The sequence below is a fragment of the Brassica napus genome, chromosome C9 (assembly GCF_020379485.1).
Source record: "Brassica napus cultivar Da-Ae chromosome C9, Da-Ae, whole genome shotgun sequence".
Taxonomy (NCBI): Eukaryota; Viridiplantae; Streptophyta; class Magnoliopsida; order Brassicales; family Brassicaceae; genus Brassica; species Brassica napus.
In genome coordinates this window covers 5,739,523-5,756,554 of record NC_063452.1, presented here as the reverse complement: position 1 = coordinate 5,756,554, position 17,032 = coordinate 5,739,523, and the positions used below count along the sequence as shown (strand labels likewise).

Below are 17,032 nucleotides of genomic sequence, written 5' to 3'. Positions count from 1 at the left end.
TCTACATTGTACTAGACTTCGATTTTAATTGAATTGGTGTTCAAAAGAAAAAGAATGCAAACTGCAAAGTCATTCTTATGTATTGGTTACGTGGATCCTTTATAATAACCTTGAAATGTAGTCTCTTTACAAGGGAAATAATTGGTAAATATATTATTAGGGACATTATTGCATTTAAATCTTGTAATTTTGAATGTAAATTTTTCGTCTAAACAAAACAAGCTTAATTAGAGGTTTAGTTAGGGAGAGAATCAATGAGTTTGATACTGAAGTCCCAAAGTTTATCGGCGAGAGATTTGTCGGTGGCGAAATTGCTCGGAGTAGTGACGTTACAATCGGCGAAGTACTTTCCCGTGACGCCTTTCAGACTAGGATGAAGTGCTACGTAACATGTTGTTGCTGCTCCCTGAGGTATGTTCTTCCACAAGAAGAAACTCATAGCCTTGAAGACCGCTGAATTAACGTAAAAGATCGATGATTCAAAATCAAAATATAAATGTATTAACGAGAAAAATGTTGGAATGGAAGAATAGATAACCGGTACGTACACATTCCTAAACCGGAGTGGCGAAAGAGATTAGTGGTGACAAGTCCAGGGTGTACCGAGTTTACTGTGATGTTCACACCTTCTTCCTACACCCCCAAGACATATTAACTGTAACTAATTACTTATATTCATCATAATGTATTAACATCGCATCAAAAATTAATACCTGTAGTTTACGAGAGAGTGCATTAGAGTGCAATAAGTTTGCCAGTTTTGATTGTCCATAAGCCTTCTTCTCCGAATATCTAAAACAATGGTAAGCATAAAGTGAGATGTAACGCTAATTTAAATTTTCGTTACTTAACCAAAAAAAAAAAAATTAAGTAAAACATACGTATCAGGGTCGTTGATGCTGTCGAACTTGATACCTTCGGTGTAAGTATAAGTATGAGCAACAGATGACAGATTCACAATCCTTCCTTCAATTCCACTTTCTCTAGCACTACTCTTCATCTTGTCCAGCAGCAGATTCGTCAACAGAAAATGACCTGGAATTCCATTTTTAATGTATAGAGTGGTTTGTTTGATATAAAAGATTATTAATTAAATGCTTTACTAATCGCGCGCCTATATATTATACTATAGCATATTTCTTAAGAAAATCACCATGTTCTAACATGATGTTCTAGCATATAGCTACAGTTGTTTCTTTTACATTTTCTCGAAACTTGTTTGGTGACACAACACACAAGGTAGTACATATATAAGATTTTCCTAAGATAGTGACACACAATTGAAGTACATGTAAGCATATGATGATGTTTCCTAATAATTACCCTTTTAGAAATTCATGTAACTGTATATATGTTTGATTGGTAAAAAAAAATTATTTAACTAATTCACGTTTATATACATCTGATTTACCTTGAACTATATTATAGTATGCTTTTGTGGGACATCTTTAAAAAGCTTTGTATTTCAATATAGTTTTTCTATTAGAAATATAGAAAATGAAATCTTACCAATGTGGTTTGTTGCGAACTGCGACTCAATCCCATCTTCAGTGAGCTGGAAAGGACAAAACATAACACCTGCATTGTTTCTAAAATTTCATAGACAAACACAAATAAACATTAAAAACCTCGAAATCTTATTCAATGCAAAAGAACAAACTCAAAACTAAAATTCGTATACATACATGAGTATGTTGAGAGGGAGATTAAGGGCAAGAAACTGATGGACGAAGGATCTGACGGATTTGATGGAAGAGAGATCGAATTGAAGATAATCAATACGTGCATTAGGGTTCATCTTGAGAATCATCTCTTTAGATTCATTAGCTGCTTTTGTGTTTCTTGCAGCGATAATCACATGAGCACCTCTCATTCCTAACACTCTTGCTGCTTCCAATCCAATCCCACTTGTTCCACCTTTTTCATATTTTGTAACAATTAAAGATATTTAAAAAATATTAATAACTACATATTTAAATTCAATAAAAATATATTTCATTTTTTTTACAAAAGTCATATTTAAAGTAATTTTTTTATAATTTTAATATAATTCACTACAAATCTTATTTTGACTTACTTCTAAAATTACGGATACTCACGATAAAAGGAAATAATATCTTTGGTGTTTAATTTGTAGAACCGTTACATTTTGTATTAACTACGTTCCCGACTTTCTCGAAATTCAATTTTAATTAAATCGTCAAGTTGACTTTCTCTTCCACTCTAATCGTATTAACTACGTTCATTGAATTTATAGTAGATTTTACCTAATTTTTATTATTGGTATTATCTTTTTGGCATACAGTCTTCCACGACACCAAAAAAACGTAAGATAATTGATAATTCATTCTATTTAGCATTATCGCTTTCACGATTTGCAAAAAATGTAAGATGAGATTAGAAAGAAAAAAAAGAACCTGTAACGATGACAGTGAGATGATTGGCATCAATGGACTGAGTGACATCTTCAGCTGTTGAAGCTGATCCAAATCCACTCTTTCCCGCTTTTCCAGTCACCATTCCATATATTCCCATGATCTTTCTCTCTGTTAAACCCTCAAAATATTGCTGGTGAAGAAGAAGATGAACAATAAAATGGAGAAGCAGAGAAGATTGAGAGTTTTACAGGTGGATGGTAAGGAGCAAAGGAGAGCCTGTTTGGCTATAAATAGTGTCACGCGTGAGTAGATAGAAGAGTTGCTGTTGACAGGTCCACTAAGTTTATAGCCGACAGCTAATCAAATCAATGCTAAGATCTCGTTGAATAATTAGCAAAGTACATACATTAACCAATATAGTAAGAAATCGACATAAATCTCAAAATGCCTTATATAGTTTTCGGCATGTTACTTTCCAAATTCTAAAATTAAGGTTATGCGTGAGATAATGGTATATCGCGTATTCATGTTTTTACGTTTGATTTTTTACTAAAAACATGAATTTGATTTTTTTTTGTTATTTATAATTTTCATTAACTTTCTCATTTTTACGTTTTAAAAATTAATTTTAACACATACAACTATTAAGTTAAGATTAGACCGGGACATTTTTACCCCAACCCGAAGTATCTACCTAAACCCGAACCGGAAAAAACGAAATCGGATTCGAACTCTTATACAGAAATATCTGAACATGACTTATGAACTTAGTACTTTGGGGTTTGGTTATAAACCAAACCGAACCGAGATCCAAACTAGGATTTGAAGTAGGCCTGGGCAAAATAACCGGAACCGAAGAACTAAACCGGAACCGAACCGAAATACCCAGAACCGGAACCGGACCAATACCCTCAAATACCCGAACGGTTCCTACATTTTTATATCCGAAATAACCGAACCAAGCCGGAACCAAACCGAGAACCAAACGGGTATCCGAATATATAAAAATATTAATTATATATACATATAATATCATTAAATATATATTTTTAATTTAAAATTCTATTAAAAGTATCTGAAAATAGTTGGGGATAACTAAATTATTATAAAGTATCCAAACTACCCGAAAGTATCTGAAACTATCCGGATAGTTTTATCCGAAATATCCAAAGTAATCCGAAATATCCATTTTTTTTTTATCTAAACATCCTAATTATTTGATATTTTACCCTAAATAACCGATATTTTATCCAAATTATCCGAACTATCCGAACTATCCAAACCCGAACCGGATCCAAATAAGAACCAAACTTTTTCCGGATATTTTTCGGTTCCTACATTTACTTTCCGAACCGAACCGAACCCGAAACTATCCAAAGCGAACTGAAAATAAGTCAAGTACTAAATAGATCCTCTAGCCCCTATCCGAACTATCCGAAACCCGAAATACCCGAACCGAACCGATACCCGAAATGTTCAGGCCTAATTTGAAGATATCTGAATTTTTTTAAATATGTTAATGTTTTTATATATGTTATGATGATTTAGATATTTTAGAGTTTTCATAATATTTTTGTAGTTTGTTTTATTTATTATTTTGAATAATTTTTAGTCAATTTAAATAGTTTAACTAATTTTTAATTAGATTTGTGATTAAATTTTATATTTTGAATTTTTTTGTCAATTTTTGAGGTTTGGACAATATATTTTTGGCCGATTTCATATATCCAATCCAAACCGAACCCGGAAGGAACCAACCGAATCTAACCCTATTATTAATAAAATCCGGACGGAACTTATGAGCATAACATCGAAAACATCGAATCGAAACTGATAGGCGCCCGAACGTCCAGACCTAGATGATGTATAAACTATTATTTTATAGTATGAACTATTACCATATTTTTAAAAAGAGTTTACCAAAAAGAAATATCAATATTAAATATAATATATGAATTATTATCATATTCTAATAAGTTTGCCAAAAATATAAATCAACATTAAATGAAATTATTTTTGTCATATTTTTTTTGTAAGTTATATAGTCAATTTCAATAGTCAAATCATACGGCAAATATAGTATAGGGAGTAGGGATTACCCGCTGAGAGAAAAATCCACCCGGGAAATCTCCGACCCGATTGAAAACATGGGATCGTCTGCGAACACAGAGACAACGAATTTCAACGCCGCATCTCCGTCGTCGAACCACAATAATCCACCAACCACCGTCGCAGCTTCGAACCCGAATCACACTCCCTCGGAATTGGATTCGTCGAAGAAGAGAAGAACTGGGATGCTCCCGCTCGAGGTGGGAACTCGCGTGTCGTGTCTATGGAGGGACGGGAAGTATCATCCCGTGAAAGTCATCGAGCGCCGAAAGAATCATAGCGACGGGAACAATGAGTACGAGTATTACGTTCACTACACAGAGTGTATGTCATTCATCGTTTTCGTTCCAATTTTGTGATCTAGGGTTTAGGGATTGATTTTTTGATTAGGGATTGTTGACGTTGCAGTTAACAGAAGACTTGATGAATGGATTAGGCTTGATCAGCTTGATCTTGACTCTGTAGAGTGTGCTTTAGATGAGAAAGTTGAAGATAAGGTTAGCCATTCCTTAAAGTTTTGACCTTTGGTTGTTGTATTGAGCACTGAGTGGAACTGTGTGTTTGGTTATAGGTGACTAGCTTGAAGATGACACGTCACCAGAAACGGAAGATTGATGAGACACATGTAGAGGTAAAACGATTGTCTTAACTTTAGTGGAGGGGGCTATGTTCTGATATCTTTTGGTATATTTAGGGTCATGAAGAGCTGGATGCTGCGAGTTTGCGTGAACATGAGGAGTTCACGAAGGTGAAGAACATAGCAACGATTGAGCTTGGGAAGTATGAGATTGAGACTTGGTACTTCTCTCCGTTTCCACCTGAGTACAATGACTGCGTGAAGCTCTTTTTCTGTGAGTTTTGCCTCAATTTTATGAAGCGCAAAGAACAGCTTCAAAGACATATGGTGAGCAACTGGCACGTTTCTATCATTTGTATTCGCTGTTGTTGTATCCTTCTGTTAATTTTGAATGTTTTGAGCTATCTTGCGACTTTTTTTTATCTGTTATCTCTTTAATGGATCTCTTTGTATGCAGAGGAAATGTGATCTGAAGCATCCCCCTGGGGATGAAATCTATCGAAGCTCTACCTTGTCAATGTTTGAGGTAAGATCCTGAATATTTCCAAGATATATGGTCTGCTGTGATCTTTGAATTGATGCTGATATGTTTTATCGCAAGTTTTATATCTGGAAGCTACTAATTTTCTCTCACAATCAGAAATTAACTTTCATGACCTTTTGTGTATCTTACAGGTAGATGGTAAGAAGAACAAGGTCTATGCGCAGAACCTCTGCTATCTGGCAAAGTTATTTCTCGACCACAAGACTCTTTACTACGACGTCGATCTGTTCCTGTTCTATATTCTCTGTGAATGTGATGAACGGGGTTGCCACATGGTTGGATACTTCTCAAAGGTACCCATAGCCTTTTTATTTGTTTGTGGTACTGTTACCTAGAATATCTATGTTACAACTGGTAAGTGGCATTTAATTTGACAGGATTTTTATCGAGTACTTCTTACCGATTGTATTCTTATCACTCTTTGCCTCGTGATATGAGATACATCTAGAAATAAGTTTCGAAAATTAAAACAAGCATGAATTCAACCATTGATATATTGGCTATTGACGTACAGGAAAAGCATTCTGAAGAAGCGTACAACTTGGCTTGCATCCTTACTCTTCCTCCATATCAAAGGAAAGGCTATGGCAAATTCTTAATAGCCTTCTGTGAGCATTCTTTCCATCTAAATCTCGTGTTCTCCTCTCTCACATCTCTCTATAAAGTATACTCTTCTCTCTTTTTTTTTTTGTGAAGTTGATAACAACTTATCCATTCTCTTGTGTTATATATAGCCTATGAACTCTCAAAGAAAGAAGGCAAAGTGGGGACACCAGAAAGACCCCTCTCTGATCTAGGCTTAGTGAGTTACAGAGGTTACTGGACTCGGATTCTATTAGACATCTTGAAAAAGCACAAGGGAAACATATCTATCAAGGTATATCTATATACCCTTACTTATGCTTTTTTTACCTATCCATCAACAGATTGTTTCACATAATCCCAACATTTTCTCAAATGTAGGAGCTGAGCGACATGACAGCGATTAAAGCAGAAGATATACTAAGCACCCTTCAGAGCTTGGAACTGATACAGTACAGAAAAGGACAACATGTGATCTGTGCGGATCCTAAAGTTCTTGATCGACATTTGAAAGCCGCTGGCCGAGGCGGTCTTGATGTAGACGTTAGCAAAATGATATGGACTCCTTACAAAGAGCAGAGCTAACGAGTAAGAGCCATTACATTTCAAATGGTAATGGTGTTTTTTAGATGACTTTGCAGATCGTTTTAGAAGACTCGTGTGTAAAACTATTAACACGATTTTGTTCAGTCGAGCTTGTAACTTTAGAAATGTTTTGTCTGAATGGTATTTACCACTAAGTGTTTCATTCTTGTTTCCATTATGTTGGCAATAGTTTGAATAAAGGGTTTGATATTCGTTTATAAATACAAGGTTTAGTATTCGTTTATAAATATCGTTTGTAATTAAGTTGACACCAAAAAAGGTTCAAACTTTCACATAAAAAGGCAAAAATAAATAAAATCAATTAGGGTTCTTTGTGCTCCTTTGAACTGCAAATACACTCAGGGTATGGATTCTCATAAAAGGCTTCTTCAGTTCTAAACCTAGCACGTCCTTTAATCCCCTGTGCTGGTCCCTTCCTTCTCCTCGGTGCACCTTGCCTGCAAAACAGTTTATTGCATATTTAGTGACTTGTCTAAGAACCAAATGTGTATATGATTCTTTTAATCACCTGTCTTGATGCATTGCCTTTACAAGATTCGAAAATTTTGCTCCCTCTTTCATCTGTCCTCTCTCCACCTTATCGAACAGTTTCACTAGTCCTTTCCTGCATACGAAGACAAAACTAGTCAAGCACTATAACAAAATGAGTGAAAGACAAAAGCTCCTTGAAGTAATTAAAAAGGGCAAGAAGACTAAACCTGTCTGGAGTGATTGTCCTGCGATGTCCTAGAAACCTGCGGTGACCTTCAACTGCTCTCGCCATGTTTCCAGAATGTGAAGGAACAAACACATCACTCTCAACAGATATTATATAATCAAGAGCAGCCGTTTTAGTAGCATGGCCTGTGAAGCCTTCTAACTCTTCTTCCCCGGCAAGGGTTTCCTATAAACATTCAGTACATAATCAATCTTCAGATTCTCAGTAACATGAACGACTAAGAGAGAGAGAGGTGTGTGGTTGAACAAACCTTAAAGACTAGATTAGGGAAGCGTGATTTAAGGTCCAAGAGTCTATCATCACCCCCATAGATCTCCCCAGCTGCAATATAAATGACTGTTGACTCAGGATAACCAAGACCTTTCAGAAATATCCCCACTTCTTTTGGAGTCAATGGACATAGCCCTTCCACTCTCTGCTCCGTTGAGTTTATACTTTTGATCTTCCAATGGCTTGTACTCTCCCTGTGATCATTCAATAACATATTTTGAGCTAAAAAGACAACATCTTTTCATGTTTGTTGTGATAAGAATAGATGCACAAGAGAGTAGTAAACAATTACCGCATGACTCTGAGCTCTTCGGATTCAGCATCAGTAAGACCATAAGTACAGCCAGTGAAAGCCAACATGTCTTTCTCATATCTCAGATGCAAAGCAATGAATCTTCCAGCACGTGACTTGAGTCGTTCAACCAGCTTCTGTGGGTGTCACCGTCATGATTGCTCAGAACCCAAAGTCTACAGGAAGCCCCCATAGGACACCTCTTAAATGCATTAAAACTACCAATAGACTTATTCATTCTCCTAATAAAGGTCTCAAACACATCACAACATCTGTATTGCTATTCGGTTACTCTAAAGAGAACACAAGCTTGTGCGTATGCAAACGAATCATCTTTCACTACAACCTATATATGTTGTTGTGTACAAGAGAAGTAACAAACCTGTCCAAGGGTTTCAATAGGAGGAGAGAAGCGAAGACCACGGTACAGCACACGACATCTCAATCTCTGAATATCAATAGGCAGGTCGTTGTTTGCAAGGCGAGAATCTGATTTTGCAACATGGATGACCTTGTACTCCTTCCACAAGTGAGTCATTTCTTCGTAATATCCAACACTAGCCCATGAAGTGAAATGCTTCCTTGCCCTAGGTAGAGACTCCACTTCCTTTGGGAGCTTTTTGATAACCTTCACATCTCTCCCCAGAGACTTGATGAAATGCTCCTCGTCGAAAATATCTGAGAAAACACTGAGGCATATAGTGAAGTAAAAGTTAGCAACTGAACAAAACCTCATAACTAAGATCCAAAAAATAGAATAACCTTGAGTCTCTCCAAAACGACCGCTTGTCCAGCTCAGGAATCACTAAAGTTGCATTCATGATGTGTGCAACAGCCACCATATCCGCTATCTGTAAGAACAACAACAATGCTTATACTAAACAATAATCCTCTATAAAGCGGCTTATCGATTTGTTGAACATTGGTTTATAGTTTAGTGATTGCTTACACCAGTACGCATTTGATTCAGTCCACCATTACTTCTCACTGTTATATACCGATCTGATTCTATAAATTCTACAAAAAAAGTTCAAAAGAAGATTGTGTTTTAAGACCAATCCTGTAATGAAATCAAATCAAAGATTCTCAATTTCATAACAAAAACCTCTAATGTAGATCCAGCAGAGATTTAAAGACTGTACCTTTGTATCTAGAACTAGGTTTAACACAAGGATGCAAACCATAGCTAAAAGGAGGAGTCCACAGCTGAGAATCTAAATCTTCACTCCGTTTTTTCTGCAAATTCTGAAAGATCCAAAAAAAATAATCAAATCATAAGACACTTCATTTCTTCATCTAAATCAAAAACCCAGAAAAGTTTAGAATCATACCTTCCTCGAATCTCGATGTTGATGATTCTGCTGGTGATCTTGGGTTTGGTCATCGGTTTGTATGTTTCTGGAGGTGAAGACGAGGATCCAGATGGTGAAAGCGAAGATGAAGATCAAGTAGAGAGGTACAGCTTTTCTGGAGAAGAATCTAGCTGAAGAAGAAGATAAGCGAGATGAGCTTCTGTGTTTCACCATTTCTCTGAGGAAGAAGACAGATCTACAACGGTCTCTTTCACTCCGAACATCAACCTTCTTGCTCGTTCAAAACCGGTTCGGTGGCTGTATTACCGGAAATTTTAGAAATTGATTGTGTCCGGTTATTATCGTACCGGCTTTTTATTATTATAACGGTGACATTTCTTGGAACGGTCAACGAACGTGGCACGTCTCGAAGCGCGCACCGGTTTGTTATCAAATTGACTGCGATTCCGGAATTTCGAATTCGATAGTGTACCGGGGATGATCGTACCGGTACTCTTTGTTTAAAACGCACCGTTTCGATCGTCTCTTCAACGCATGGAAACTAGTGAATGAGTTTTGGGATAGAATAGGCTAAAGAGATCAAAACAGAAGCTGTGATTCAAGTTGAAGAAAAAACCTCAAATCTTTATGGCAACCTATTTATTTTAAATTAAAAATCATTGTTAATTAGTTGTATTCTACAACAAAAAGTGGTGCAGTTCATCCCACATTTAAAAATTTATCATATTGCATTTTCTTTGATTTTCCAGTACTTTGATTTACCGTTTTTAAGTGACTGAAATGGATGTCATCATCTATAATAGTGATGCAACTAATTGTTCTGTGTGTTGTGACTTGTGATTTGTTCTATCAACTGCTATATACGACTATATCATTGACTTGTGACTTGTGATTTTATTTTAGTAGATAGAAGGTACGTAGAGGTTGTTTTTGTTACTTGAGTAAAGGTGGAAATGAATTGACGCTGCGTTTTTCGGATTGAAATTTTTTTTTAAGGTGGAAATGAATGAACAAGTTGCTAGATTCCACGTGATCTATAACGAAAGGTATAAGTTTGATCAGTATATGGAAATAAATAAAAAGGATTATGAAAGGCAGAAAGAGGGAAAGAGAGCCCAAAGTGTTGAAAATATAAAAGATGCGAGGTTCGCTGCACTATTTACACAGTGAATTTATTTTCTATATAAACAATCGATTTCGATCATTTGTAACTCGCACCTCATCTCTCTTCTCCCTCTTTATAATAAGTATTTTCTCTAGCATATTTATCATATATCAGTGTTATTTTCTTTCTGCGGGTATAAAATTTTGCCCTACTTAAATTTTCGCGATACAATAAAATTCTGGTTCTTTTCATAACACGTTATCAACACGATCGTTCTCCAATTTAGTAAAATTTATTTGTATCATTTATACCTTGCTATAATGATCGGTATACCGCTTCTACTATTATTTATATCATGTTATAATGGCTGGAATACCGTTTATATTATTTATTAGTAATTTAATTAATTTATTGGTCGGCCGAGACGCTTTATATTATGTTTATTGTTAATTGGTCGGCCGAGCCACCTTATATTCTATTTATTGTTAATTGGTCGGCCGAGCCGCCGTATAATTTATTTATTACTCTGCATTGACCGGCTGAGCCGTTGCATGATTTGTTGTCATAACATAAATATTTCATTGCCATAATTTTTTACTTTTATTAATTTTTATGAAATTTTATAGATTTGATTGACTGTTTAATACGATATTTTCAGACTGATTTTAATGCACTCGATTTAACCCCAACGGTCACAAAGAAAAAATTTCAAAATTTTTCCCTTTTTCCAACGGTCATGAACAGTGATTTTCATCTATAAATACAACTCATTTTCACTCCATTTTCTCATCCAAAAAATTTCATCTTCTCTCAAATATTTTCAAATCGCTCTCCTCCGATTTTTTTATTTCAAGAAAGATGATTCGCGCATTTTTGATTTTATGTGCAATTTTTATTTGTGTTTCTATTTACGGTTTATTCGTTGGAAAATTTGCCCCGGGAGAATTTAAGATGAATATCAGTTTATTTTTCTTGACATTGTTTCTCTTTGTAATTGCTTGCATGATTAATGTAAACGGTTCATTTTAATATTAATAATATTCTAATAATTTTTATTTATGTGCTTAGAAATACAAATGGCAAAAATCGAGAAACTTCAGTTTCCGGCCTTGGAAGTAACAGGGCAAACTACACGGTATGGGTTACAAACATGGAGCTTCATCTAGATTCTGAGAAAATACTCGAAACAATAAAAGAAGGGAATATATCAACTTCTCATGAAAAGGCTAGGGCCGTGATATTTCTGAAAAGGCATTTGGATGAAAATCTTACGCGTGATTATGCGAGAACAAAAGATCCCTTAGATCTTTGGAAAGCTCTGAAGGAGAGGTTTGATAACCAAAAGAAAATTACTCTCCCCATGCACTCGATGAGTGGAAAATCTACGATTTGAAGATTTTGAAAAGGTGAAAACATACAATTCCGCTATATTGACGATAGCGGCGCAATTAGATTATTGCTGTAAGCCTGTGACGGAAGCAGAAATGCTCGAGAAAACTTACCAAACATTCCACAAAAATCATTATGTTCTACAAGAACAATACAGAAATTGTGGGTATACGAGGTTCTCTAAACTCGCTGTGGCGCTTATAATAACGGAGAGAAATAATGAACTCCTCATTAAAAACCACAATGCCCGACCCACGGGAACCAAAGCATTTCCTGAGGTAAATGCAACGGATGTAAAAAATCCGGAAAAGGAAATTATTCTTATCATGGTCGTGGTCGTGGTCGTGGCCATGGTCACAATCGTGGTTATGGTCGTGGTCGTGGTCGTCGATTTAATCGCAACCATGAAAGGAGTAACAACCCAAGAGGAAGGGGATCCGACACATGGAATCGATCTGATCGGGAAAAGGGAAAGAAACCCAAGAAAACCCTACTCATAAAAATGAGAACGTTTGTTACAGATGTGGATCGAAGGGACACTGGTTTCAAGTGTGTCGAACTCCTTGGCATCTATGCCAATTGTACCAAGAATCTATTAAAGGCAAGGCAAAGGAATTAAATCTCAATGAACACCTTGTGGGTACAACATCGACATACCTCGAATCCTCTGACTTTATGGGAGATTTTGACGAGACCACTCATCAAAATAATTGAAATGTTTGTACTGATCAAGCTTAATAATACCCAGTGATGCCATAAAATATTATTATGTATTTCACTTTCAGAATAATGTTGTATTTCAGAATAATTAATGTATAATTATTGTGTACTTGTTATTGATGCATAATATGTTTACTTATGAAAGTTTATTTTCTTTATTGATATTAACTGTGTGTTACAGAAATGGATAAGAAAGCAAATGGAACAACACCTAAGAAAATTGGTAGAGAAATTTGCATACCAGATAGTGGTACTACACACACTATACTGAAAGATAAAAGATATTTCTCTAACTTAGAGTCAGCAAAAATGATTGTTAACACGATATCAGGTCCTACAGACCTGATCGAAGGAATTGGCAAGAGAAACTTTATGCTACCGAATGGAACAAAGTTTTCCATAAATTATGCCTTATATTCTCCAAATTCTATGAGAAATTTGTTGAGTTTCAAAGATATATACCGTCAAGGGTATGACACTCAGTCTGCAACTGAGAATGAAAAGAAGTATTTGTATATAACTTCTGAAAAATCAGGCAAAGGCCTTGTACTGGAAAAATTTCCAGAACTTCCTTCTGGATTACATCACACTTATATGGATGCTATAGAATCACTTCTTGTGATCAAAAGAAATCCAGAAGATGTTACATTATGGCATGATCGTCTTGGTCACCCGTGCACTACAATGATGCGAAAAATCATTAAAAGCTCACATGGTCATTCAATAAAAACCCAAGTTATATACCAAAGTAATAAAATGACATGTGATGTGTGTGCTCTTGGAAAATTAATCATAAGACCATCACCAACCAAAATTGACAAAGAATCACCAAAGTTTTTGGAAAGAATCCAAGGTGATATTTGTGGACCAATACATCCACCGTGTGGACCATTCTACTACTTTATGGTATTAATCGATGCATCGAGTAGATGGTCACATGTTTGTTTGTTATCATCTCGAAATATGGCATTTGCAAGATTTCTAACTCAGATAATCAAATTAAGAGCACAGTTCTCGGATTATCCAATTAAAAGAGTTAGATTAGATAACGCTGGTGAATTCACATCCCAAGCTTTTAATGATTATTGTATGATATCATGGATTGAAGTAAAACATTATGTTGCTCATGTTCATACACAAAATGGTTGGGCAGAATCATTAATTAAACGGCTGCAACTAATTGCAAGGTCATTGATCATGAGATCAAAACTCCCAACCTCTGTATGGGGACATGCTGTTTTGCATGCATAAGCACTAATTCAGATAAGACCAAGTGCATACCATAGATATTCCCCATTACAGTTAGCATTTGGAAAAGAACCAAATATCTCTCATCTAAAAATCTTTGGTTGTGCGGTTTATATTCCAATAGCACCACCGCAACGTACAAAGATGGGACCGCAAAGACGGTTGGGAATATATATTGGCTAGGATTCTCCATCAATAATAAGATACATAAAACCACGAACTGGTGATGTGTTTACGGCACGATTTGCCGATTGTCATTTCAATGAGAAAGAATTCACAACTCTAGGGGTAGACAATAAGCAAATAGGAAAAGAAATCAAATGGAGTGTACCATCGTTATTACACCTTGATCCTCCTACGAAACAGTCAGAACTAGAAGTTTGACGTATCATGCATTTACAAAATATAGCAAATCAGTTACCTGATACATTTGCTGATACTAAAACGGTAACAAAATTACATATACCCACTGCAAATACTTCTGCTCGTATTAAAATACCACAAAACGGTGGAACAACAGTTGATACACGTGAATTAGGAACATGTTTGAAATGCGGTAGACCAATTGGTTCAAAGAACAAATATCCTAGAAAGCGAAAAGAAGCTGAAAGGCATGATACTCCCAAAATAGCGGAAAATATTTTGGAAGAGGCGAATTGTGAATCTAACGACAATATAGAGCATCATGAATCTGAAGGAAATCACGAGATTTCTATCAATTACATCCATAATGGAAAGATATGGAAACGAAATGAGATGGATGATATTGATGACGTTTTCTCATACCTTTTAGCAAAGGAAATAAATGAAGAAAACGAAGATCCAGAACCAAAGTCTGTATATGAATGTCAAAAGAGACATGACTGGATAAAATGGAAAGATGCAATTCAAGTCGAACTAGATTCGCTTAACAAACGAAATGTATTCAGACCTATTGTGCTCACAGCCAAAGATGTGAAACCTGTTGGATACAAATGGGTGTTTGTCCGAAAACGAAATGAGAAAAACGAGATTACAAGATACAAAGCTCATCTCGTAGCCCAAGGTTTTTCTCAAATGCAAGGAATTGATTATGAGGAAACTTATTCTCCTATTATGGACACAATCACATTTAGATTCCTGATGAGCCTAGTGGTCAATGAAAATTTAGAAATGCGTCTCGTGGATGTCGTAACAGCATATTTATATGGATCATTTGATACTGATATATGAGAATCCCAGATGGATTTAAAATGCCAGAAATGTTAAGTTCCAAACCTAAAGAGTTATGTACAATAAAATTGCAAAGATCATTATATGGGTTAAAACAATCTGGACGAATGTGGTATAATCGTCTCAGCGAACACTTAACAAAAGAAGGATACACCAATGATCCTATATGCCCTTGTGTTTTCATAAAGAAAACAACATCCGGATTTGTGATTATCACGGTGTACGTTGATGATCTTAACATTATCGGAACTCAAGAAGAAATACAAAAGGCATCAGACTTTCTGAAAGGAGAATTTGAGATGAAAGACCTCGGGCAGACAAAATATTGTCTAGGGTTACAAATTAAGCATTCTCAAAAGAGTATATTTGTACATCAGTCTACATATACCAAACGAGTATTGAAACACTTTAACATGGATAAAGCAACTCCTCTTAGCACCCCAATGGTCGTTAGGTCACTTAATATTGAAAGTGATCCATTTCGACCACCAGAGGAGAAAGAAGAGATACTTGGTCCGGAAGTACCATATCTAAGTGCAATTGGAGCGCTGATGTACCTTGCAAATTGTACACAGCCTGATATATCATTTGTTGTAAATCTTTTGGCAAGATTCAGCTCATCTCCAACTCGAAGACATTGGAATGGGATTAAACATGTTTTTCGTTACCTCCAAGGGACCATTGATTTAGGCTTGTTTTATCCTAAAAGTTCAAAAGGTCAAATGGTTGGTTTTGCAGATGCAAGATATCTTTCAGATCCACACAAATCCCGATCACAAACAGGATACGTTTTCACGATCGGAGGCACTGCTATATCTTGGCGTTCTCAGAAACAAACGCTCGTGGCTACTTGTTCAAATCATGCTGAGATCATTGCACTCCATGAAGCAAGTAGAGAATGTGTATGGCTAAGATCAATAAGCCGACACATCTGTTCAAGAAGCGGGATTGACGAAAATACGGAGCCAACTATTCTATATGAAGATAATGCAGCATGTGTTGCTCAAACAAAGGAGGGATATATCAAAAGCGATAGAACCAAACATATACCTCCGAAGTTCTTCTCATACACTCAAGAGCTCGAGAAGAATAAAGAGATTGAAGTAAGATATGTTCGATCATGCGACAATGCAGCCGACCTCTTCACAAAATCACTCATACCTCAGTATTCAGAAAACATGTCCATAACATTGGAATGCGCCATCAGAAGGATCTATGACTGCTCATTCGAGGGGGAGCTTACGTAGTTGTACTCTTTTTACCTTACTATGGTTTTTCTCATTGGGTTTTCCTAAAAAGGTTTTTAACGAGGCAACAAAGACGTTAAGCGAGAGTGGATAGTGACACCGGTCCCCAAGGGGAAGTGTTATGAAAGTGAGAAAGAGAGCCGAAAGTGTTGAAAATATAAAAGATGTGGGGTCCGCTGCACTATTTACACAGTGAATTTATTTTCTATATAAACGATCGATTTCGATCATTTGTAACTCGCACCTCATCTCTTTTCTCCCTCTTTATAATAAGTATTCTCTCTCGCATATTTATCATATATCAATGTTATCTTTTTTCTGCATATATAAAATTTTGCCCCGCTTAAATTTTCGCCATGCAACCCTATGTTCATTTATTTTGCTGCGAACGGGGTCCATGGGCCTATCTTTTGCTATATTTTTCTTCACTCAAACATATCGACAAGAATGTCTTGTTACTGCATGTTTGTACACCATGTACATTAGCAGGGGCGAACGCAGAGATCTTTTTTACTGGGTGCACAATTAATTTTAAAAAAAATAAAACTATGTAAAGTATCGAACCTGGGTAAATTGTGGGTGCACCAGAATATTATAACCACTTTATCTAACAGAATTACATTGATTTTGCCTACAATGGTTTAATATCAATATTTTTATGGGTGCACCTGGACCTCTAACTCATAGTGTGGCTTCACCCCTGTACATTAGTATTAAAATAA

General features: G+C 35.9%; 3 protein-coding genes across 3 annotated transcripts; 1 reads left to right on the top strand and 2 right to left on the bottom strand.

The window, feature by feature from the left end:
• Positions 1 to 130: 130 nt before the first annotated feature.
• Positions 131 to 2,822, bottom strand: LOC106402344 (short-chain dehydrogenase TIC 32 B, chloroplastic-like). Its single transcript, XM_013843055.2, has 7 exons — positions 2,418 to 2,822; positions 1,686 to 1,917; positions 1,510 to 1,589; positions 882 to 1,035; positions 714 to 792; positions 549 to 633; positions 131 to 453 (listed from the first exon to the last, which is right to left on the bottom strand). Exons 1-7 carry the CDS (start codon positions 2,533 to 2,535, stop codon positions 236 to 238), a joined length of 966 nt encoding a protein of 321 aa, XP_013698509.2. The 5' UTR covers positions 2,536 to 2,822; the 3' UTR covers positions 131 to 235.
• A 1,631-nt stretch (positions 2,823 to 4,453) lies between these two features.
• LOC106406387 (histone acetyltransferase of the MYST family 1) lies at positions 4,454 to 7,008 on the top strand. Its single transcript, XM_013847038.3, has 9 exons — positions 4,454 to 4,811; positions 4,896 to 4,984; positions 5,059 to 5,118; positions 5,182 to 5,391; positions 5,522 to 5,590; positions 5,740 to 5,901; positions 6,123 to 6,216; positions 6,343 to 6,485; positions 6,572 to 7,008. The coding sequence occupies exons 1-9, from the start codon at positions 4,526 to 4,528 to the stop codon at positions 6,773 to 6,775; spliced, it is 1,317 nt and encodes a 438-aa protein (XP_013702492.1). The 5' UTR covers positions 4,454 to 4,525; the 3' UTR covers positions 6,776 to 7,008.
• On the bottom strand, positions 6,963 to 9,660 carry BNAC09G06410D (O-fucosyltransferase 38). Its single transcript, XM_013847037.3, has 10 exons — positions 9,408 to 9,660; positions 9,219 to 9,321; positions 9,026 to 9,093; positions 8,839 to 8,927; positions 8,459 to 8,765; positions 8,077 to 8,213; positions 7,765 to 7,978; positions 7,495 to 7,679; positions 7,305 to 7,400; positions 6,963 to 7,233 (listed from the first exon to the last, which is right to left on the bottom strand). The coding sequence occupies exons 1-10, from the start codon at positions 9,600 to 9,602 to the stop codon at positions 7,098 to 7,100; spliced, it is 1,530 nt and encodes a 509-aa protein (XP_013702491.1). The 5' UTR covers positions 9,603 to 9,660; the 3' UTR covers positions 6,963 to 7,097.
• Between the last annotated feature and the right edge of the window lie 7,372 nt (positions 9,661 to 17,032).